At 39.7% G+C, this 24932-nt stretch overlaps 1 protein-coding gene across 4 annotated transcripts in view; it reads left to right on the plus strand.

Annotated features, from left to right (window-relative positions):
* Window positions 1-24932, plus strand: part of SWAP70 (switching B cell complex subunit SWAP70) — a 69184-nt gene that overhangs the window by 1144 nt on the left and 43108 nt on the right. Inside the window, exons 2-3 of one of the 4 annotated variants that reach the window (XM_032357402.1) lie at window positions 13909-14024; window positions 24230-24370. In XM_032357402.1, coding sequence (XP_032213293.1) covers window positions 24338-24370 — 33 coding nt within the window. In that variant the 5' untranslated portion in view covers window positions 13909-14024; window positions 24230-24337. Of the gene's footprint in view, window positions 1-13908; window positions 14025-22350; window positions 22375-24229; window positions 24371-24932 lie in introns of those variants that run through there. The other 3 variants (XM_032357400.1, XM_032357403.1, XM_032357399.1) reach the window with 3 other exon arrangements.

The following is a 24932-nucleotide window of genomic DNA, read 5'->3' on the forward strand; positions in this document are numbered from 1 at the left end:
GCCTCTTCTGGGAATGAGTTTCTGAAGATTGGATTTGCTTTGTTTATTTTGTGCAGTAATCAGAAGGGTTTTATGAGTGGTGGCTTTTATGTCAGTAGGATTTAGCATTCACCCTCCTCCCTTGATCTTCCTTTCACACTCCTTTCTTCTTCTCATTCATAAAATCATAGTCTGGAAGGGTTCACAGTGATCATTCTCTTAATCTTTATTTTACTTTTAAACTCCAGTAAAATTGACTTTTTGATGTACAGTTCTATGAGTTTAAACACATGTACAAATCTCTATGGAATTTAAATCAGGTTTCCATCAGTTCTGTCATGCCAGAAAGTTTCATATTGCCATTGCACCTCCAGCTGTGGTCAGCCAATGGTGTGTTCTATTCTTAATTGCTATAGTTTTGTGTTTTCCACAGTGTCATGCAAATGAAACCATTTGGTATGTAGCCTTTTGACACTGGCTTCTTTTATTCAGGGTAATGCCTTAGACATTCATCCATGTTATTGTGTGTATGTATTAATACTTATTTTTTTAAAAAAGATTTTATTTATTTATTTATCAGAGAGAGAGCGAGCAAGTACAAGCAGGGAGAGCAGCAGGCAGGGGCAGAAGCAGTTCCCTGCTGAGCAAGGAACCTGATGTAGATCTCTATCCCAGGATCCTGGGATCATGACCTGAGCCAAAGGCAGATGCTTAACCGACTGAGCCACCCAGGTGCCCCAGTATGCATACTTATTTTTATTAACTAATCCATTGTCTGGATATACCCAAGTTAATCCATTAATCCTTGAATATTTGTGTTATTTCCCCTTTTTGATGATTACGAATAGAGCTGTGTTTTACTTTTTACCTTTTTTTTTTTTTTAAAGATTTTATTTATTTATTCAACAGACGGGAGATCACAAGTAGGCAGAGAAGCAGGCAGAGAGAGGGAGAAACAGGCTCCCTGCCGAACAGAGAGCCCAATGCGGGGCTCGATTCCAGGACCCTGAGATCATGACCTGAGCTGAAGGCAGAGACTTAATCCTCCAGCCACCCAGGCGCCCCTACTTTTTACCTTTTTTAAAAGATTTTATTTATTTACTTAAGAGTGAGAGAGTGCACACAAGTGGGGGGAACAGCAGGCTGAGGGAGAAGCAGGCTTCCCATTGAGCAGGGAGCCCCATGCTGGACTCAGTCCTAGGACCCTGGAATCATGCGTGACCTGAGCCAAAGGCAGACTCTTAAGTGACTGAACCACCCAGGTGCCCTTACTGTTTTTACTTTTAATTTAATTATACCACTATATTTAAAGTGGATTTCTTCTAGAGAGCATGTAGTTGGGTCTTGTTCTTTAATCCATTCTGACAATCTCTGTCTTTTAATTGTTGTGTTTAGGCCATTTACATTTAATGTAATTATTGATATGGTTAGATTTAAGGCCACTAATTTTACTATTTGGTTTCTGTTTTCCAATTTTTTTGTTCCACTGTTTCTCCTTTCCTTCCTTCTTTTAGATTACTTGAATATACTTCAGTATTTTATTTTAATACTGAGTTTTTGTTTTTGTTTTTAAAGATTTTTTTTTAAAGATTTTATTTATTTATTTGACAGAGAGAGATCACAAGTAGGCAGAGGCAGGCAGAGAGAGAGAGAGGAGGAGCAGGCTCCCTGCTGAGCAGAGAGCCCGATGCGGGACTCGATCCCAGGACCCTGAGATCATGACCTGAGCCGAAGGCAGCGGCCCAACCCACTGAGCCACCCAGGCGCCCTGTTTTTAAAGATTTTATTTGTTTATTTGACAAAGAGAGAGTGAGCACTAGCAGGGGATGCTGCAGGCAGAGGGAGAGGGAGAAGCAGGCTCCCCGCTGAGCAGGGAGCCCAAAATGGGGCTTGACCCCAGGACCCTGGGACCATGACCTGAGCTGAAGGCAGATGCTTAACCGACTGAGCCACCCAGGTGCCTTGATACTGAGTTTTTTGACTGTATTTTTTTGTATAGTTTCCTTAATGTCTGCTCTAGAGATTATAATATATACTTAACTTTTCAGTCTACTTAGAATTAATATTTTACCACTTTAGGAGAAATGTGGAAAACTTATGACCATTTAGTCCTTTTAACCTCCCCGCTTTATAATTGTCATATTTATTAATTTACACACATTGAAAACTTTACCAGACAATGTTAAAATTTTTTTCAAACCCCATTTTTATTTTAAAGATCTCTTAAGAATAATTTTTTCTCCTCAGATAACTCTTTTAACTTTTTAATTTATGTATTTTATTTATTTTATTATTATTTAAAGAAAGATTTTTAAAGATTTATTTGACAAAAAGAGACAGTGAGAGAGGGAACACAAGAATACAAGCTGGGGAGTGGGAGAAGGAGAAGCAGGCTTCCCATGGAGCAGGGAGCCTGATGCGGGGCTTGATCCCAGGACTCTGGGACCATGACCCGAGCCAAAGGCAGATGCCCAATGACTGAGCCACCCAGGTGCCCCACTCTTTAACTTTTTTAAGAAAAGATTTTATTTATTTATTTGAGAGAGAGAGTGCGTACAAACAGGAGGAGTGGCAGGCAGAGGGAAGGGGAGAAGTAGACTCCCCACTGAATAGGAAGCCCAAATTGGGGCTCAATTCCAGGACCCTGGGATCATGACCTGAGCCTGAACTGAAGGCAGACGCTTCACTGACTGAACCACCCAGGTACCCTGATAACTCTTTAATTTTATAGGTGAGGTAGATTAAGCTTATGAGATGTTTGATGGCTTGCCCAGACTCCCAGTTGTAAGTAGCAGCTGAATCTAGTACCAAGATTTTTAAACCTTTGAGCCAATTTTTTTTCATTTTTTCTCATTTGGTTGATGACATAAATGAGATGTTTCTATTACTTTTGTTGCACTCCCTTCAAATTGTCCTTGCAACTGCTTATAGAGAAAGGGAATTCTTGACTGAAAGGCTTGGCAAGAAACAGTAAATCCCAGTACAAGTGTTCATCCACAAGATGTTGATAATGCTGCTATGCAATTGTATTTTGTCTGTCCCTTGTCTGCTTCACTGAGAGACTTTGGGATTGATTTAGTTCTGTTTCTGTTTATCTTGCCAGTCTTCCTAGAATGGAAAATATTAAGAAAAAATTTCTGTTTAGATCTTTCCTTTTTGTTTTGACTCTGAAATTTGAAGTCCACTGATTTTATTGTCTAGGAGTAGAGTTTTTGCCTTAATATGTTCATTAATTTGTTCATACAATAACCTTTTGTGTGTCTATTCTGTGTAAGATACCATGTTAATTTCATATCAAGATTAGTATCTTTAAGCTCTTTTTTCTTTATTTTCTTTCTTTACTTTTTATTATGTATAATGTATTATTTGTTTCAGGGGTTCGGGTCTGATTCATCAGTCTTACACAATTCACAGTGTTCACCATAACACATACTCTCCCCAGTGTCCATTATCCAGCCACCCTATCCTTCCTACCCCTCTCTACTCCAGCAACCCTCAGTTTGTTTATTGAGATTAAGAGTCTCTTATGGTTTATCTCCCTCTCTGGTTTCATCTTGTTTATTTTTTTCCTCTCTTCCCCTATGATCCTCTGGAATTTGTTTCTCAGATTCCACATATCAGTGAGATCATATGATAATTGTTTTTCTCTGATTTATTTCGCTTAGCATAATACCCTCTAGTTCCATCCATGTTGTTGCAAATGGCAAGATTTCATTTTTTTTGATGGCTGCATTATATTCCATTGTGTATATATACCCCATGTCTTCTCTATCCATTCATCTGTCAATGGACATGACATCTAAGCATTTTCCTTAGTTCGGCTATTGTGGACATTGCTGCTATAACATCGGGATGTACGTGCCCCTTTGGATTACTACATTTGCATCTTTTTTTTAAAGTTTATTTATTCATTTGTCAGAGAGAGGGAACACAAGCAGGGGGAGCAGGAGAGGGGAAGCAGGCTTCCTGCCAAGTAGAGAGCCAATATGGAGCTCTATCCCAGGACCCTGGGATTATGACTTGAGCCAAAGGCAGATACTTAACAACTGAGCCACCCAGGCGCCCTACTACATTTGTATCCTTGGGGTAAATAACCCAGTAGTGCAATTTGCTGGGTTGTAGGGTAGTTCTATTTTCAACTTTTTGAGGAACCTCCATACTGTTTTCCAGAGTGCCTGCACCAGCTTGCATTCCTACCAACAGTATAGGAGAGTTCCCCTTTCTCTGCATCCTCGCCAACACCTTTCATTTCCTGACTTGATTTTAGCCATTCTGACTCATGTGAGGTGGTATCTCATTGTGGTTTTAATTTATATTTCCCTGATGCTGAGTGCTGTTGGACACTTTTTCTTCACTTTCATATATCTGTTGGCCATTTGGATGTCTTCCACCCATTTCTTGATTGGATTATTTGTTCCTTGGGTGTTGAGTTTGATAAGTTCTTTATAGATTTTGGATACTAGCCCTTTATCTGATATGTCATTTGTAAATATCTTCTCCCATTCTGCTGGTTGTCTTTGGTTTTGTCGACCATTTTTTGCTGTGCAAAAGCTTTTTATCTTGATGAAGTCCCAGTAGCTCATTTTTGCTATTTTTGGGTTCTTAAGAGTTAATATCATAATTGCTTTATTAAATACCAGACTAAATATCCAAAACAAGTGTTATAATTTATCACTTTGTAAAATTGTTTGGACATTCTAAAATATTTTTTTAAAATTTTTATTTTTTTATTTTTTTAAAGATTTTATTTATTTTTCAGAGACAGAGGGAGAGAGCGCGAGCGAGCACAGGCAGACAGAGAGGCAGGCAGAGGCAGAGAGAGAAGCAGGCTCCCTGCCGAGCAAGGAGCCCGATGTGGGACTCGATCCCAGGACACTGGGATCATGACCTGAGCCGAAGGCAGCTGCCCAACCAACTGAGCCACCCAGGCGTCCCCATTCTAAAATATTTTTGAAATGGATATTCACTAACTATTTAATAGATACTTCATGTGTTAGATACTGTGCCCAATGCTAGGGATGGTAGTAGAGTTGGGGGAGAGGGGAGAAACAAATACAAATTTTTGCCTTCAAAGAGATTAAATTTTGGTAGGCAAATTAAGAAATTAATCAACCATTAGAGATGGTTGGTTCTCTCTCTCAATTACATTACTCAGGTACCTTATCCTTAAGAAATGTAAAGTTTGCTTCTCCCTCTTTCTCTGCCCTCCCCCACCACTCGTGTGCTCTCTCTCTGCTCCTTATCTCAAATAAATAAAATCTTTTTTTTAAAGTTTTATTTATTTATTTGACACACACACACACACACACACACATCATAAGTAGGCAGAGAGGCAGGCAGAGAGAGAGGGGGAAGCAGGTTCCCTGCTGAGCAGAGAGCCCGATGTGGGGCTCGATCCCAGGACCCTGAGATCATGACCTTGGCCAAAGGCAGAGGCTTAACCCACTGAGCCACCGAGGTACCCCAATAATTAAAATCTTAAAAAAAAAAAAAGAAATGTAAAGTCTGGTGGTTGAGATAAGAAATAAGTATTATTGGATAGAGGATGTTGAGTGGGTTAGAAGAAGGCACCATTAGACTTTAAAGGAAGAGGTGATTTCTTTTTACTGGTGAGATTATTTCATGAAAAAAGCTTCTTTGAAATAAACTCTGAAAGAGGGGATGTGATTATATAGAAACAAACAAACGGCAGGAGGAAGGGGTAAGCCCATTCTAGTCATTCATTCATTCATTCATTCATTGGATATTCATTGGATATTTGTTGACTGCTGTTAGCTCCGGAGCATCCCTGTGAACTATTGCAGCAGTCAGGAATTAATCAGTCATTTATGGGGACTTCCTTTTAATTTTTTTTGATTGCAGTATAGAATATTCTCTTAAATATAGAATATTTAAGAGAGAGTTATTGCTGGTGATAAAACAATAGAAATAGATTGTGGTTAATGCATGGAAGACTTTGAGTACTGGGTTAGTGGGGTAGGTGCCATAGAGCCTCCAAGGTTTCTGAGAGGTGATGGGCCATGGACCTGGGTTAGAGTGGATTGGGCATATATTGGAATTAAGAAACTATTGTAGTAGCCTTAATGAGAGGTTCTAGGGCCGGAGGTGGTGAGGATGGACAAGTGGGGGATGGTGGGTGAAGGAATTTTGCTCTCTTGTAGCCAGCTCATGATTGGGTGTGAGAAATGAAAGGGACAGTCAGAAAAGTTTCAAATTTCAGCTGTGGATGACCAATGGATTGTAGTGGTTTTTAACAGAAACAGGAAAGCTATGAAAAGGAACTGTTTAGAAAAGAAAGGAAAGTTAGCTTTTAACATGTATAGGGTTTTGTTTACTTTGTTTTGTTTTTGAAGTCCTTGTTGGAGATGATATCCTTGGCAAGGGTGGGGCTGTCAGTACAGGATCTGATTAGTTGAAACTTGGAAAAAAGAGAGGCGAGATTAATTAATGGCCTTGGGGAATGGCTTGAGTATGTGGTGACAGGAAGAATAGAAGCGAAGGGTCTGGAAAGGAGAGCAAGAACCACTTGGGAGCAACACTGGAACTGAGGGAGAAGAGATTTCAAGGACGACATGGTCTCTTATCTTTGAGAGTTGAGTTATTATTATTATTGTTCTCTCTGTATATATTTTGGAGATTGCAAAGTAATGAAAGTGTCTCTTCCCTGCTATAGCTTATAAACTACATATTTCTTCTCTAAAGTGAAGTTGTGAAAACTTTGAAGTTTTGGCATCGTTTTGGGCGTAAATTCATTTTTTTACTTTTAGGAGATTACTTTGTAGTATAGTACTCATTTAGGTAGATGTGTATGAGTCATTGCTATAATTAGTAAATATTGGGGCACCCACCTGGCTTAGTCGGTTAAGTGACTGCTTTCAGTTCAAGTCATCATCTCGGGGTCTCCTGGGATCCAGCCCTGCATTGGATTCCCTGCTCAGTGGAGAGACTATTTCTCCCTCGCCCTCTGTGCTCCAACCCCCGCCCTGCCCCCACTTCACCCTGCATGCAGGAACACTCTCTCTAAAAGAAATAAAATCTTTTTTAAAAAATTAGTGAATATTTTCCTTCAGGGTCTCCAGTTTAGTACAAAAACTTGTTTTATACATAATTTTTATTAATTGTCTCTTTTTGAGAAAACAAAAATTACTATCTCAAAAACTTGAAACTCGAAATCCAAAGAATAAATAACATATTATTTTGTTTTGCAGCCATAGACTTTCATTAAATTTATCAGTAAGATAAAAATATGGAACACAAAATTGGAACACCACTTGGGACTTGCATAAGCTACTATAGAGGCAAGTTGTTGAGGTTGTTTAATCACTGTGATGCTTCCTTGTTAAGACAATTAGGCATGAGGTCAATGTAGGTCAGTATCTTCATGATCTTCATTAATGAACCCTTCTCCTCCCCCCCCAGCCCCTGTTTTCTGTACCCTCCAAAAAAGGGGGAACCACCTCTGCCTCACTTTTCTTACCCTTCATTCTTTCCCCTCTTCCTTCCGCATTCCCTGTGATCTCTCAGGCTTCTTTCTTGGAATCTGTACATCCTCTGCAGTAGCCTTCTCTTTGGCCCCAGTTGTGTTTCTGGCTCCCCACCTGAGCTGCAGATGTACAAGTCTTCATTCCCCACCACACTCAGACTGTGTACTCCCATAGAAGTCATCAGCTGTATTAGTGTAATTTGTAGTGGGATTGTTAGAAGGCAGCTTATTTTTTTAAATTGTCATATTGATTTGGTATTATTCTGTTTTTCAGGCTGGATACAGAGGGACATTAAACTGAATTATTATTTTATTATTTTAAAGATTTTTATTTGAGAGAGAGAAAACACAGAGCAAACCAGAGAGAGCACTAGTTGTGGGGGAGGGGCAGGCTGAGGGGGAGAATCAGGTTCCCTGTTGGGCAGGGAGCCAGATGAAGGGCTCTTCATCCCAGAACTCTGTGATCAGGATCTGAGCTGAAGGGAGACACTTAAATGACTGAGCCAGCCAGGTACCCCTGAATTATTATTTTAAATTAAGCTTTTCCTAATTGTGTAGTGATTTAGTTGTTGATGGCTGAAGTAGATACAGTGGGGAAGGAAATCTTCAGAAACACATTCTCTACTTGCTTTTAAACTTGTATTTATAGTCTTTCCTTAGAACAAACTATAACACTATTACTTGTTTTGAATGCAATTTTTTTAAAAGGTTCTTTTTTAAAGATTTTATTTATTTGTCAGGGAGAGCGAGAGAGCGAGAGTGCAAACAAGCAGAGGGAGCAGCAGGCAGAGGGAGAAGCAGGCTTCCTGCTGAGTAAGGAGCCCAATGTGGGACTGGATCCCAGGAGCCCAGAATCATGACCTGAGCCAAAGGCAGTCACTTAACCAATTGAGCCACCCAGGCACCCCAGCCTTTTTTTTTTTTTTTTTTTTTAAAGATTTTCTTTACTCAGATGCCTGGGTGGCTCAGTTGGATTAAGTGGCTCAGCTGGGTTATTAAGCATCTGCCTTTGGCTCAGGTCATGATCCCAGGGTCCTGGGATCGAGTTCTACATGGGGCTTCTTGCTCAGGGGGGAGTCTGCTTCTCTCTCTGACTGCTGCTCCCCCTGCTTGTGTGCTTGCTCACTCTCTCTCTGACAAATAAATAAAATAAAATCTTTTAAAAATTAGTTAAAAGTAAAGACTTTATTTATTGATTAGAGAGAGAGATCATGAGCAGGAGGGAGGGGTATAGGGAGAAGCAGACTCCCTGTTGAGCAGAGAGCCCAAAGTGGGCTTGGTCCCAGGAATCTGAGATCATGACCTGAGGCGAAGGCACATGCTTAACCTACTGAGCCACCTAGGCATCCGTGAACAGACATTTCTGCAAAGAGGACATCCAGATAGCCAACAGACACATGAAAAGATGCTCAGCATCACTTACCATTAGGGAAATGCAAATCAAAACCACAATGAGATAACACCTCACAGCTGTCAGAATGACTAAAATAAAAAACGCCAGAAACAGCAAGTGTTGGTGAAGATGTGGAAAAAAGGAATCCTCCTTCACTGTTGGTGGAAATGCAAACTAGTGCAGCCACTCTGGAAGATGGTTATGGAGGTTTCTCAAAAAATAGAGAATTACTGTGTGATCTAGCAACTCCATGACTGGGTATTTATGAAATATGAAAACATTAATTTGAAAGATATATTCACCCCTCTGTTTATTGAAGCATTATTTATAATAAGATATAGAAGCAACCCAAGTGTCCGTGGATAGATGAATGGATAAAGAAGATGTGGCATATGCATACAATGGAATATTACTCAGCCATGAAAAAGAGTGAAAAATATAATTTGCGACAACATGGATGGATCTAAAGGGCATGATGCTAAGTGAAGTAAGTTAGGCAAAGAAAGATACCATATGATTTCACGCATGTAGATTTAAGAAAAAACAGATTAAAAAAGAGAAGAAAAAAGACTTAAATATAGAGAACAAATTGGTGGTTACTCAAGGGGAGGGCGATAGGTGCAGGAAGGGTGATTAGGAGTACATGTATTGTGATGGGCACTGAGTATTTTTTTCTTTTTTAAGAATTTATTTATTTGAGAGAGAGAAAATGAATGGGGGTGGGCAGGAGGGACAGAGGGAGGCAGAGAGGCAGACTTCCCCAATGAGCAGGGAGCCCAAGCAGAGCTCAGTCTCCGGTCTCTGGAATCATGACCTGACCCAAAGGCAGATGCCTAACTGACTGAGCCATCCAGGTGCCCCAGAGTAATGTATTCTTTTTTTTTTTTTTTTAATATTTTATTTATTTAATTGAGAGAGATTGAGAGAGGGCATGAGAGGGGAAGAGGTCAGAGGGAGAAGCAGACTCCCCATGGAGCTGGGAGCCTGATGCGGGACTCGATCCCCGAACTCCAGGATCATGACCTGAGCCGAAGGCAGTCGCTTAACCAACTGAGCCACCCAGGTGCCCCCAGAGTAATGTATTCTTGAATCACTATATTGTATACCTGAAACTAATATAGCACTGTGTATTAATTATACTGGCTTAAAATAACATTAAAATTTAAAAAAGAAAAAAATGCATGTAATTCAAGAAGATAAGATAATGAAAGCTATTATGTGAACTCTTGTACATCAAAGAGAAACTTTCGAATAATTCATATAAACACATGGTATAGGATTCATAAAGTTCCGTGTGCCTGGATGGCTCAGTCAGTTGGGCGTCTGCCTTTGGCTCAGGTCATAATACCAGGGTCCTGGGCTCAAGCCCTATGTGGGGCCCCATGCTCTGTGGGGAGTCTGCTCTCCATCTCCTTCTGCTCCTCACCCCCACTTATGTTCTCTTGCTCTCTCTCTTGCTCAAATAAATTAAAAAAAAAAAAAGAATTCATAAAGTTCAAAAGGGCATCTACAGAAGTGAAAAATAAGTTTTCTTCAACCCTTGTGCTACACTATTTTCCTGCTCTGGAGGTAACCATTATTACTAGTTTACTATGTTCCTTCCAGAGATCAAAATGTACTTTAAGATTAATACTCTTATTGTTTTAGTAAGTGTTGTCCTTTTATTTCTTATTTATTGTTATTATTTTTAAAAAATTTTATTTATTTAATCTGACAGAGACAGAGACAGTGAAAGAGGGAACACAAGCAGGGGGAGTGGGAGTAGGAGAAGCAGGCTTCCCACTGAGCAGGGAGCCCGATGTGGGGCTCAATCCCAGGACTCTGGGATCATGACCTGAGCCGAAGGCAGATGCCTAATGACTGAGCCACCCAGGTGCCCCAAGTGTTGTCCTTTTAAATAGAGCAAAGTCTAGTGATATTTTTTGCAGCCTTTATTATAACTTTACTTTGCAATTATGGTTGGAGTGCGAATTACATGTCAGTCCTGGAAATGTCTTGAAATAAGCTTTTTGGTTGTACACTTTTATTCTGTTGTTTTTAGAAACACAGGGTTTTTTTTTGTTGTTGTTGTTTCAAATTGTGCCCTTTTGAAGTAAAACAGAATCTAAGTGGAAAAAACTTTGGGGGAATATGGGTAGTTTGAGTCTTTATTCATTTCTCAATGATCATTTTTAGCAAAATATTTTTATTCTTTGCTTTGCAGTTTTTGTATCTTATGAATAGAACATATAATGTTCTATTCATGTAGGCATTTAGCCTTAAAGTTTTTGAATCTTATTAGTTACAAAAGTAATTGAGCCTGGGCAGTGTGTCAGTTGAAAATACAGTAGTCCCTACTTATCTGCATTTTTGAATTTCACAATTTCATTTACTTGCAGTCATCTGTGGTCTGGAAGCAGATGATCCCTATTCTGACATTTTTCAGAAGTTCTCCAATAGCATAATTATATGTCACAGTGCCTCCATCATTCACTTATCTCATCACGTAGGCCTTTTATCATCTCTTATAATTATAGGAAGGGTAAGTATAGGATAATATTTTGAGAGAGATATGACATTCACATAACTTTTGTTACAGTATGTTGTTATAATTATTCTATATATATTTTTAAGGATTTATTTATTTATTTAACAGAGAGAGAGAGAGAGAGATTACAAGTAAGCAGAGAGGCAGGCAGAGAGAGAGGGGGAAGCAGGCTCTCCACTGAGCAGAGAGCCTGGTGTGGGGCTGGATCCCAGGACCCTGAGATCATGACCTGAGCCGAAGACAGAGGCTTAACCCACTGAGCCACCCAGGCATCCTATAATTATTCTATTTTAGTATTTGTTATTGTTGTTAATCTTTTTACTGTGCCTAATTTATAAATTAAACTTGATCATAGGTATATATTTATCTAAAAAAACATATATCTAGGGTTCAGTACTATCCGATAGGGTTTCAGGATTCCACTTGGAATATGTCCACTGCATAAGCAGGACAACTGTATACAGGAAGCAAGTTGTAAAAGGCTTTTATTGTGTGAAACACAATGTAAAAATATGTCTAATTTTTGTGAACTTGGCATGTATAATATTTTTCCCTAATTTTTTAAGGTGTTGAACTTTATTTTTAAAATATTTTATTTATTAGGGGGTGGGATTATGGACATTGGGGAGGGTATGTGCTTTGGTGAGTGCTGTGAAGTGTGTAAACCTGGTGATTCACAGACCTGTACCCCTGGGGATAGAGTATTATGCCTCCATCAGAAAGGATGAATACCCAACTTTTGTAGCAACATGGACGGGACTGGAAGAGATTATGCTGAGTGAAATAAGTCAAGCAGAGAGAGTCAATTATCATATGGTTTCACTTATTTGTGGAGCATAACAAATAGCATGGAGGACATGGGGACTTAGAGTGGAGAAGGGAGTTGGGGGAAATTGGAAGGGGAGGTGAACCATGAGAGACTATGGACTCTGAAAAACAATCTGAGGGTTTTGAAGGGACGGGGGGTGGGAGGTTGGGGTACCAGGTGGTGGGTATTATAGAGGACACGGATTGCATGGAGTACGGGGTGTGGTGCAAAAATAATGAATACTGTTATGCTGGAAATAAAAAAAAAAAAAAAAAAAAAGAATGCCTCTTTCAAAAAAAAAAAATTTTATTTATTTATTTGACAAAAAGAGAGCACAAGCAGGGGGAGCAGCAGAGGGAGAGGGAGAAGCAAGCTCTCTGCTGAGCAGGGAGCCCTGTGTGGGGCTTGATCCCAGAACCCTGAGTTCATGATCTTAGCTGATGGCAGACACTTAACTGCCTGATCAACCCAGGCGCCCCTTTTTCCTTAATCTTTAGTATTAAGTTTCTGTTAACCTCTGTGGTAAAAGTTCTTTCTGTTGAAGAACTAAAAACTCTAATTAAAAAATGGGATTCAGGAATTGGAATCATGAATATGCCTTTGTAAATATTTTTTATATGTCACCAAAACAAAATAGTAAAGACAGCTCTCCAAATAAAGAACATGTAAGAGACATTTAAAAATCTTAAAATGGTAATAATGGATTCTGGGTTATTTCCATTCCTCATTCCTTATTTGCTAACAGCTTTTCAATGAGGTGAGTTGGAAGTTTTGGGGTTTTTTTGAAATAACATGTAAACTTCTGCTTTATTGAAGGTAAACTGTGAGGCGCTGTGTGCGTGTGCGCGCGCACCTCCATCTTAAGAGCCAGCGTGCATTTCTAATCTTATGACTCAGAGCTCTTAACCTTGATCTCCATTTCATACTTCCTTTTGGGTCTCACTATAATCCTGAGGTACATAGTACCTGGAAGCTAGAGGCAGAAGAGGCTTTGAGTGACCTTTTCTCACTTATTCCATTTGCCATCACAGAGTAGCTATGTTCTCATTCCCTCCCGACAAGAGGCTTATTATGTAATCCCCTCAGTGGCTAATTAGCACATTGGACCTCGAGGTATTCCAGCTTGCCTCCACAGTTTCTCTTATGTGTGTCCCTGTTCCCGTCCTACTACATAAGTCTAAGGTAGCCCTTTGTCTCCGCTTCCTTTATCTTCCCCAGGGATTCATTTCATGAATCTATTTTTTTTTTTTTTAAGATTTTATTTATTTATTTGACAGAGAGAAATTACAAGTACACTGAGAGGCAGGCAGAGAGAGAGAGAGGAGGAAGCAGGCTCCCCGCTGAGCAGAGAGCCCGACGCGGGACTCGATCCCAGGACCCTGAGATCATGACCTGAGCCGAAGGCAGCGGCCCAACCCACTGAGCCACCCAGGCGCCCGTCATGAATCTATTTTTCTGCTCTGCTTTCTGCTTTATTTCCTTTTCATTGTACCTTCAGATTCCTTTTTTTTTTTTAAATTCAAAATCTGTGATTCCTTGAAACTGCAATTCTCAGCAACTAATTAACTGTAGAAAGGTGTTCAGGAGTAAATCTGCATGTAGCTGAATTTTATAAATGAAGAGATCTTGTGGTTAGGGAGAGATTTCTGCAATATTGGAAAAACTAATTTTTTCATCTTGGGATTCCTCTCTGCTTTCTATACCTTTTGCTTCCTTAGGAATAATTACCTTTGTTTGGTAATCAAGCATGGAGAGTGGTGTGTATGTGAGCACGGTGTACCAGCCGGACTCCGACACATGCTGAACAGTGTGGAAGGTATTCTATTTTCATTGCGTAAGTAGCTGTGGGAGGATGGAGCATCACCTTGCCAGGCAGCACATCCCCATCAGTTCTTTCAGCTCATAGGGTGATGGATGTGGGGTTACATTTCTGATGTTTTCGTTCCTGTACAGAATAGATGGTTAACATATATTTGTTGACTGACTACATTAGTGCCAGTACTTCGGAACTGATCCTATAAAGGGGAAGTTACGAAAACTTTTTAGTATTTATGACAAAGGTAGAGTTTTGAGATTATTGTGATGATGTGGGTGTGGTAATTAGAGGTGAGAGGCTGGAGATGGGAAGACCAATTGGGGAGCATCTGTGAAAGTTGATGAGTCAGTTGATGAGTGCTGGACTGGGATGGTGGCCGTGGGAATCAAAACAGGTTTGTTCCTTACCCTTATAGAGCTTTAGTCCTGGGAATGATGGAGACCCAGCAAACTGTCAATTCAAATATAGTGAGATAAAGTACACATTTCACCTAAGCCTTGTGGAATCTATTCATAACACTTGCCTGTAATGAATTATTTTATTGTTGGGTACAATATAGTGATTTTTTAAAAAAAGATTTTTATTTGGCAGACAGAGATCATAAGTAGGCAGAGAGGCAGGCAGAGAGAGAGTGGGGGAAGCAGGCTCCCCGCTGAGCAGAGAGCCCAAAGTGGGGCTCGATCCCAGGACCCTGGGATCATGACCTGAACCGAAGGCAGAGGTTTTAACCCGCTGAGCCACCCAGGTGCCCCAATATAGTGAATTTTAAGATTAGTTTTATCATTTTTGCCCATTTATTAATTGTCATTCTTGTTTAAAGACAAGCATTCATTTTCTAACTATTTTTAAATTAAACTTTCACCAGAAAAAAAGTGCTGGATGCACAGAGGAGGGGAACTTACCTAGCTTAAGGGGAGGATTGGAGGAGTTAGGTCAGAGAATACTTCTAGGGGAAGAGGCATTTGTCGTGGACCTTAAGGGATGATGCGTCAGACTTGTCTGTAAGAACATCTATGATGAAAGATACAGAAAATAAATCCTCTGGAAAAACAGGAAAAAGTCTCAGGAAAGAGCACTTTGTTGGGGAGTCAGGAGACCTGTCTTTGCTCTGATACTTGTGTAGCCATGGGAAGTCACTTCTTGCTGGGCTTCAGCTTCCTCATTTGTAAAATGTAGAGTATCTGATGAGGTCTTTGAGGGTTAGCCTTCTAATTTAACTATGTTAGCTTGATGTGTTTACCACAGTCATATCCTGTTGAGTGTTTGCTCTGCAGCAGCTCTTTGTTGGAGTCTCAGAAGGGAGAATGGAACCTGCTGCTGAGGATGGGGAGCCCCTGTTTCGCCAGCATTACATTCTCTGGTTAGCCATAAGTTGATAGAGCAGTTCATTCAGTGGAGAGAGGAGTTGGCCTTGGGGGGTGCTAAATTAGATTTAGCAATAGGACAATCTTTAAGTTAAGGAGGTACAAGAAGAGTAGAGTCCATGATTTGTTGTGAAAGGAATGATAGTACCAAAGTTAGCATCAGGGTGGGAAGCCTGTTTTTTGGGGAAAAAGGTGATGAATTCTTTGGGTTTTTTTGGATGTGAGGTAAATTTAGTGTAGAAATCTCTAGATGTAGGGATGTAAATCAGAGGGAAAGACCAAAAGGAGATGTGAGAGTTATTAAAATAGAGGTAACTTAACATTGTCAGAATAAAAGCACTTTTGAAGAAGAGAATAGGGAGAAAGCTCTCAGGGCTGAAAATTGAGCTTTGGTAGAGGGTGCCTTTATGGGTTCACCTCCCTCATCCCTCATTTTCCTAAGGAGAAGAACCAACATAAGTCTAAGAGGATGGGGGTGATCCAGATTGCCAAGTGCTAGCAACTTGGGAGAATGACTTGTTCAGAAGGTGTCTGTCCTACGATAGGTTCTCCAGGAAGCAGATGGTGAGACAGAGTTGGGAATTGCAAAAGGGCTACTGAGAAGAAGCACCTATGGGGGGAAAAAAGAGAGGAAGAGGAAGAAGAATTGGGAAAAGGAGGTTATCAAATTGTGATACGGACCTGACAAAACTAGGAGCAAATGATATCACCATCTTGCTCGGTCATTGGCTGAGGAGCCTAAACGTGTCTGCCACAGAATCCTTTTGAAAAAGCAATTTCATGAGATTGATAAGGATGGGAGCCATATTATGGGGACCATAAGGAGACAGTGATCAGAAGAGGGGACAGCAACGATAAACCTCAGATTTGTGATGTTTATCATCACTTTGGGTGTATACTGTGTCTTCAGATTTTCTTTTGGAGTAGAGTGTACTAAATTGAACGACCTAATTTTTCTCTCTTCTGTTACAGTGTTCTCTCTCACAGTTGTTTAATTCTTACTGAGTCCCTTCCTCAAAAATCTCAACTTGAATTTTGAGGAAATGGATTGCTTTACTAGACTGCAGGTCAAATGAATTACGCCTGCTAGTTCTGGTGGCGTGAATAACTAATGGGGGCATTGGTTTTTACTCTAAAAATGATCTGAATTAGAGATTCCAATTAAACAAAAATGCTCTCCAGTGAATATAGTGGTAGTACAATGGAGTAAATTCAAAGACCTAGATCTAGATAAAAATGATGGAGAAGCAAACTAAATTAAAGAGAGAGAGAGAGAGACATAAGAAAATTCTTAAATAGGGCTCATTTAGCACACATTTGTTGAACATCAGGTACTTTATTAGGCGTTGGTATTGTACAGTTGGATAAAATATAGATCTTCCCTTTACAGAACTTACAGAGTAGTGGGAGAGATAGATACACTTATTGGAGTTAAATATTTTTATACATGATTTATCTTAAAACATTTGCTTATGCTGTAATCCAGCAGGAGGGAGACTGGAATCTAAGGAAGTTGTCCCAGATTGGGAGACTTTGTTGCCCATCATGTGGCTTCTTTAAGAGGCATGGCAAAGCCTAGTTCTTTGTGATGACTGAACTGAGTTAGTTTCATCAATTCTATATTCCTAGAGTGATCTCTTCATATTTTTGTAATTTTTTATAATTTTATTGGTGTTCCCTGGAACCTCTAGACATACTTAATTTTTAAGTTTTCCATAAATATAAGAACTTCACTTTTTCTGATTATAAAGATAATATGTAGAATATTCAAACGCTTTGAAGTATAAAGGCAAAGGTAAAAGTACCCAAAATTCCACCACCAAGGGCAGATGCAATTAACTTTTCAGTGAATATCTTTCTAACATCTTTTCTGTTTCTTCCACCGCTTTTTCTTCCTTCTCCTTGCTCTTTATGCATATACACATGCATGCACACAGTTGCATATACACAAACATACTCATCCTTTTATATAAATGGGACTGTATTTCATATACTTTTTAAACCTATTTTCTTTTTATTCTTTTTTTTTTTTTTTAAGGTTTCTTTTGTTTACTTGACAGAGAGAGAGAGACAGCGAAAGCAGGAACACAGGCAGGGAGAGTGGGGGAAGAGAGAAGCAGGCTTCCCGCCCAGTAGGGAGCCCGATGTGGGGCTTGATCATAGGACCCTAGGATCATGACCTGAGCCGAAGGTAGACGCTTAACAGACGGAGCCACCTAGGCACCTCTGTAACCTATTTTCTTAAAGAGGTGTTAAGGTTATCTTTGCATATCACTCCTCATAGACAGACAGCATTCTTAATAATGGCTATAAAGTATTTCACTGTGTTGATGCACCATGTTTTATTTAACTACTTTACTATTCTTAGATATTTGAGGTGTTTAGATGCTTTCAACCAGTAAACTTGTTTGGTGGGATTTGTATTGTTGGTACAGAGGGGTAGGAAGAAATGCTAGAAAGCTAACAAGGGCCTGATTTGTCGAGTGGACTTAAATACACGGATGAGATACTTATTTGGTTTTTTACTTCTGTAGACTTTTTTTGAATTTTAGATGAGGGAATAATGTGGTATAAGCAGCACTTAAAGATTAACTTAGTAAGGGGCGCCTGGGTGGCTCAGTCCTTTAAACATCTGCCTTTGGCTTAGGTCATAATCCCAGAATCCTGGGATGGAGTCTGCTTTGTGCTCCCTTCTCCCTCTGCCTCTGCTGCTCCCCGATTGTGCTCTCTAGCGCGTGCTCTCTCTCTGTCAAATAAATAAATAAAATCTTCAAAAATTAAAAAAAGATTTATTTGGTAAAAGTGTCTAGTATTGCATTTAGGGCTGAATCAACATTGAGTTGGAGATTTCTGAGGTTGAATACAGTAAAGATAATTTAAGAGAAAGCAAGCAAGATTGAAACAGTGATAAGCAGGATGAAAGGATATTGTCAGGAAAGGGAAAATGACTCTATGTGGTAAGGGGCAGGACTTCTATTAAGACAATGCTCTTAAGGCAGGGCATGATACTGGTAGGAAATTGGTCATTCTGCTTCATTGTTAGGAAGAGTTTTCTGGTAATTTGCCATTAGCTTGAAATTTTATAAATCAGACAGGAATTTTCATGTTTTTTTTTTCCTAAAGATTGCTTATTATGAACTATAATTCTATAATTGTGTTGGTTCAGATAAGCTTATTGGAATAGAGATCCCCACCCCCCTTTTCTTCAGTGTTGAAGTTTGCCCATTACGCACATCCTGTAAAGGGAAACTGTGTGACTTGTGGGGGGGCACATTTCAGAGAACCTTTATAATCTCTACATCTTTGGGAGGGAGGAGGGTAAAGATTATGCACTCATGTGTGTTAAAACACTGCTTAGTCGTTCGTCATCCTTGGTTTTGTTTTCATGATAGTTGGAGTAAAGTGCTTAAAAAGGGTAAATGGCAAACCACTGAATAGGAACAGACCAACGAACAGGGCTCATGCAGCTAATTAGTCATCTCTCTTCAGCAAAGGCCCTGCAGAGGCAATAGTAGATATGAAAGGACTGGAGAGATGGATTGTTGGCATGGATATGGATCTTTTATTATAGTAACAATAGTTTATTCTTCAAATCAAGGGAATGAGAGCAAAGTTGCTTAGCAATCATGTGGGCGCTAGAAGAATGGCCTTTGGAAGCAGGCATTTGAAGTGGGATCAATTCAACTTTTTTGAGAAACTTGCAAACAGTCTGATTAGAGTGATTCATGGGCAGTCCTCATGCAAATCGAGAATCGAGAACTTGCAGCCCTCTTGTCCTGATTGCTTTTGTCCTGATCTATTTTCCAGCTTCCTCATCTGGAGAGGCTAGCACTTCTTGGAACTGGTTCCCCCAAAGATGGCTGCTAGGAGAGGGGCTTCCTGAGAGAGAATGGTTCCAGAGTTCTAGGCATGTGTAGTTCTTTGCCACTGGATTTAACTTGGCTCCACAAAATAGTGCCAGACATCTTATTGGGTCCTGGAGAACTGACTAGGTAGGGCTAGGCGAGTATTAGTCCATCAGTGCACCTTATCTACAACATGCATACGTGGCCACAGGGTATTGGGCTCTCTGTTCTTCCAGAAACAGAGGGCAAGTGGCAAATGTGGAAGGGGCATCAGAACAGGAGGCTTGGGTTCTGGCCCAGTTTCACTACACATAAAATTCTGTGATTTGGGGATATCTCCAAACCTCTGACTCAGACTCTTCATCTGTAAAATAGCAATAATACCTACCTTTCCCCGGGGTGAGACTAAAACCACCAATGGACGATGCCAGTCTACTCTAAAAAGCATAAAGTACTATACAAGCTTACGGAGTGTTTACTTCTTACTAGTAGTTTGTATTCTGGCCTTTAAGATTTTGATTACTTTATACATTTTTTTATTAAAAAACTTGAGATGCCATTCAGGGCTTTATTTATTTATTTATTTATTTATTTATTTTTTAAAAAGATTTATTTATTGGGACGCCTGGGTGGCTCAGTTGGTTGAACAGCTGCCTTTGGCTCAGGTCATGATCCCAGCGTCCTGGGATCGAGTCCCACATCGGGCTCCTTGCTCGGCAGGGAGCCTGCTTCTCCCTCTGCCTCTGCCTGCCATTCTGTCTGCCTGTGCTTGCTCTCTCCCCCTCTCTCTCTCTGATAAATAAATAAAATCTTAAAAAAAAAAAGATTTATTTATTTATTTGACAGACAGAGATCACAAGTAGGCAGAGAGGCAGACAGAGAGAGAGGAGGAAGCAGGCTCCCTGCGGAGCAGAGAGCCCGATGTGGGGCTCGATCCCAGGACCCTGGGATCATGACCTGAGCCGAAAGCAGAGGCTTTAACCCACTGAGCCACCCAGGCGCCCCCCATTCAGGGTTTAAAAAAAAATTGCTGATAATTAAAAAAAAAAAGATTTCATTTATTTATTTATTTGAGAAAGAAAGAACTCAAGAACAGGAGGAGAAGGAGAAGCAGACTCCTCACTGAGCAGGGACCCCAATGTGGGACTCTACCTCAGGACCCTGGGATCATAACCTGAGCTGAAGGCAGATGCTTAACTGACTGAGCCACCCAGGCATGCCACCCCCTACCTTTTTAAAAGATTTTATTTTATTTATCCTGATAAAATTTTTTGAAAAGTTTTAAAGATAGCACACTTTTTTTTTCTGTTTTAGTAACAAAACCTTTTCAGTTATCTATTATTCAGTTTGTTATTTTGTTTGATGAAGACTTCCCTATTCTAGGCCATATTAACAATGAAAAAAGCCAGTTTATAATCAAATTATAGTGCTTTTGCTGAATTCATAAAGCAAGTTTGGGTTGACAGTTAAGGATTGGTCTTTAAAAAAATTTTTTTTTTAGAAGCAGGTTTAACACCTTATTCTGCAGTGAGTGTGCTCAGTATGAGCAAATAGGTAGCAAAACATTAAACCATTATAAAATGGTAAGTGGCAAACCACTGAGCAGGAACAGACTGCATGAGCAGGGCTAGCGCTCAGATCTTCTCTAGGGTCATTGTTACTATTAAGTGTTGTCTCCCTCAGTTTGTTTAACTAAATAAAATAAAGAAAGGCAATTAAGAAAATTCTAGAGAAGTCTAGAGTTCAAATCTAAATCTTCTTTGGTGGGATCACTGAATTGAACTCAGCACCTACACATACAAAGAGCATTGTTTACTTTAGAGACCTAAAACTATGATGTCCTTTATTACTAGAGAGTGTTGGACCAGGGATTACAAAACCTGAATTCTAGTCTCTGTTCTGCTAAGTAACCTTAGTTAAAAACAAAACAAGAGAAATTTTATGTCTTTAAGCCAGTACTTATCAACTATAGGATGAGGAGGATGACAATATGGCACGTAAAGCTCCTGCCAGGACTTTAGTTGGAAGATCTATAAAACCCGAAGGCAGAGATAGAGGGGTGTGGGAGAGATTGGTGTATCTTTTTTGTACCTTTGGGAGTTTGCATTGATCAACTACTTTTCTCATGTTACTCCCTTATCTAAAAGCCTGCTAATTGCCCTTTTCTGTCCAAAAAGCTCTCCATATTTTAAGGCCTAGATTACATATCACTTCCTCTGTGAAGTCACTTTAACACACATTGTTTTTCTTTTCTGAACTCACTGATTGTCCTTACATCACACTCATCTGTTAATCATGGTAATTGCTGTGGAAAATGCCTTCCTTTTATACCTATCTCTAGAGAGTGGATTAATGTGAAAGAAAAAATATAGACTTCGAAGTTAAATAGATCTAGCTGTATGATCTTATGTCAGCCACTTTCTAAAAATACATGTTTAATTTTTTTTAATAGAACATTTTTGATTAGATAAAATTTTTTTCAAAATAAGAAAAAGAGGAGGTGCAGTGAAAAGTCTTCCTTCCTCAGGTCTACCACCAAGCTAGTCTTTCCCCGACTGTTACTAGTTTTTTATATATTCTGCTAGAGTTTTTAATTTTTTAAAGAAATAGAACCTTTATTTATCTATTTTTAAGATTTATTTATTTGTCAGAGAGAGAGCCCAAGGAGGGGGAGCAGCAGACAGAGGGAGAGGCAGGCTTCCTGCTGAGCAAGGAGCCTGATGTGGCTCTCTGGCATGGGATTCCAGGGCCTTGGGATCATGACCTGAGCTGAAGGCAGACACTCAACCTACTGAGCCACTGAGGTGCCACTCTGCTAGAGTTTCTTATTTTTTCTTTCTTTTTCTTTTACATAAAAGATGGCACACTAAACATAATCTTAAGCATATTACTTTTTTCACTTAACTTATCTTAGAGATCTTTTCGTATCACTAGATAGTGAGCTTCCTTATTGTTCTTAATGTTTTATGAATGCATCATAATTTAACCAGTGGTTGGGAATTTTTACTCAAAGTCCCAAATGATTTCGGATTTGAATAACCTTTGAGCCTTATCTGAGAAAATCACTCCTTATTTCTCTAAACTCCTATTTCTATGGTGCTTTACAGGTTTTAAGCGCTTTATGTACTTGAAGTTGATCCTCACAAAACCTCTTTGGAAGTAGGTAATTTACTCTGTAAGTTTTACTAGGTAAATAGAGAAAGGAAATATCTATTTAGGTTTCTGCTGACTGCGGTACAAGATTCTTCAGCAAAAGCTCTACCGTGCTCTTTTCATGTGCTCTACTATTGGCAAATAGAGATTTTGCTTGAGAAACACAGCCTGCTTTGTAGGGGCTGATAAAAGTCTTCATTACTTCATTTATAACCATTTGTGAATTTACTTCCTTTCCTTTACTTACTTCCTTAAAACCAGTAGAGCATGTTGAAAAGGATCTCCAGATAAAGGAAGCTTTGAGAAACAAAACAAATATAGAGAGAAGATATGCAAATATTCTTTTTATAGGTTACTTTTTTTAATCTTAAAAAATCCTAACTGAAACATGGGTATGCAGAAAAAAGTGACTTGCTTAATGGCATTAAGACGAATGTGGTTCTTCAAGTGATTAAATGTGTAGGGCTGAGAAAAGTAGGTAGTATTTTAACCTGGAATTTAACATTTGGTAAGATTCTCTGTTAAAGTACAGCCAGAGCTCTATAATTGACCTGTTCAGAATGCACAAATGAAAACGGGAGGGATTTAAGTTTTACTGTAAAACTTTCATTTAATGCAAAATGAGGTTAGTACTCAGAGAGCCCAAACTGCTACTTGAACTGCCTGAGTATTAATTATGAGCTCAGGTTATGCCAAAACCAGTAACGCTTTGTATATGGAATGCGAATTTTCTACAAAAGACTTTCAACCATTTTGGTGACTTCTGAGATATTTTTTCAATAAATTTTCTCCTATTTCTTCTAAACCAGGCCCTTGGTTTCTTTTTTCTTTTTATATTTATTTTTTTTAATACTCATGCTGAAAACAGTCTAGTATCCTAGGATTTTAGAGATATTTGGACACTTAGAGATTGCTAAATAATGTTTGGTACCTTTGTATATTAACTTGGCTCTTTGTGTTGTAACAACTGAGAGCCCAGAAAGGTATGATTGGCCCTGGTCAGTCACTTTGTCCAGAACCCTTGGTTGCAGCTGCCCGGTTCCACGTTCTTTCTCAGACAGCTCTGACTGACACTGTTCTACCTGGGGAATTTAATTTTGAAAACATTCTTTTGGCCCTTCCCAGCTCTTCTTTCTTTCTTTCTTCTTCTTCTTTTTTTTTTTTTTTTAAAGATTTAATTTATTTATTTGGCAGACAGAGATCACAAGTAGGCAGAGAGGCAGGCAGAAAGAGAGAGGAGGAAGCAGGCTCCCCGCTGAGCAGAGAGCCTGATGCGGGGCTCGATCCTAGGACTCTGGGATCATGACTTCAGCCGAGGCAGAGGCTTTAACCCACTGAGCCACCCAGGCGCCCCCCCTTTTTTCTTTCTAATGTGGGCCAAGTACTAAAAAACTCTAAGGAATATTATAGTCACGGATATGTAAACTTATTTCTTTTTAGTAGAGTTGACACACAGTGTCTAGTAGTTTCAGGTGTACAGCGTCGTGATTCACCTTCTCTATACTTGATGCTGTGCCCACCACAAGCGTAGCTCCATCTGTCACCGCCCAGCACTGTCACAGTCTTATTGACTGCATTCCCGTTGCTATTCCTTTTATTCCTGTGTAGAGTCACAGATCTGGCGTGGAGCCGGCTCATTGTAGGCACGTAAAAGAGACGTTTTGAAGTGAGCCAGAACTGGGGAGGGAATGAGGTAACAACCAAGTGAGGAGCAGGCAGGCGAGCAGTACTCACCCAGCATTTGTTAGCTCATTTCTCCATCTTTTTTTCCTAGGGCAGGGAGCAGCCAGTAGTGTTCAGACAGTGAAGCTGCCATATGTTGGTTTGTGGATGCCTTTAAATGACTTTCTTTCCCCCTTAGGTCCTTTCCCATAACCTGTGCACCGTGCTGAAGGTTCCACATGACCCTGTTGCCCTTGAAGAGCACTTCCGGGATGATGATGAGGGGCCTGTTTCCAATCAGGGCTACATGCCATATTTAAACAAGTTCATTCTGGAAAAGGTATGCTTCTGATGTCTTCTTGCTTTCAGAGTGGTTTGGTTTGCACATTTCAAGTGGGCCCCAGAGCCTCTTGCTGGTGAGTTCGTTCAGTAAGGAGTATAGGTGTGATGCATCAGGAGGATAAGTCAGTCAGAAACGAAAGAAAGAATGGGAGACTGACATTTCCTATTTCTTCCTCTTCACTGTCTTCTTAAAGTTGGTTTGGTATTTTGCAGCTTGGCTCATTTTTTGAAATTAAGAACTGTATTTTGTATTAGTCTATAATGTCTTCTTCGAGTGCTTCCCCTCCTCCTTTTAAAATTCAGGTTCCACATGTACTGGCAATGATTGTTAAAGCATGGGTGTGTTAGGGTAAAACATGAATACCAAAGGTGATATTAATTATCTTTACTAAATAGCTATTGTACAGCAAAGTTTTCATCATAGACTTTTCAGGGTATTGCTCAGATGCTCCCTCTGGGGTATATAATGAATAAAGATGCTGCAAAAACCTGTTTTATGTTTGGAAGCCAAATATAACCTATTGGCATTGCTGCCATGTTCAATTTCTCTTCTGGTTTGG

This window comes from Mustela erminea, chromosome 9 (genome assembly GCF_009829155.1).
Source record: "Mustela erminea isolate mMusErm1 chromosome 9, mMusErm1.Pri, whole genome shotgun sequence".
Lineage (NCBI taxonomy): Eukaryota > Metazoa > Chordata > Mammalia > Carnivora > Mustelidae > Mustela > Mustela erminea.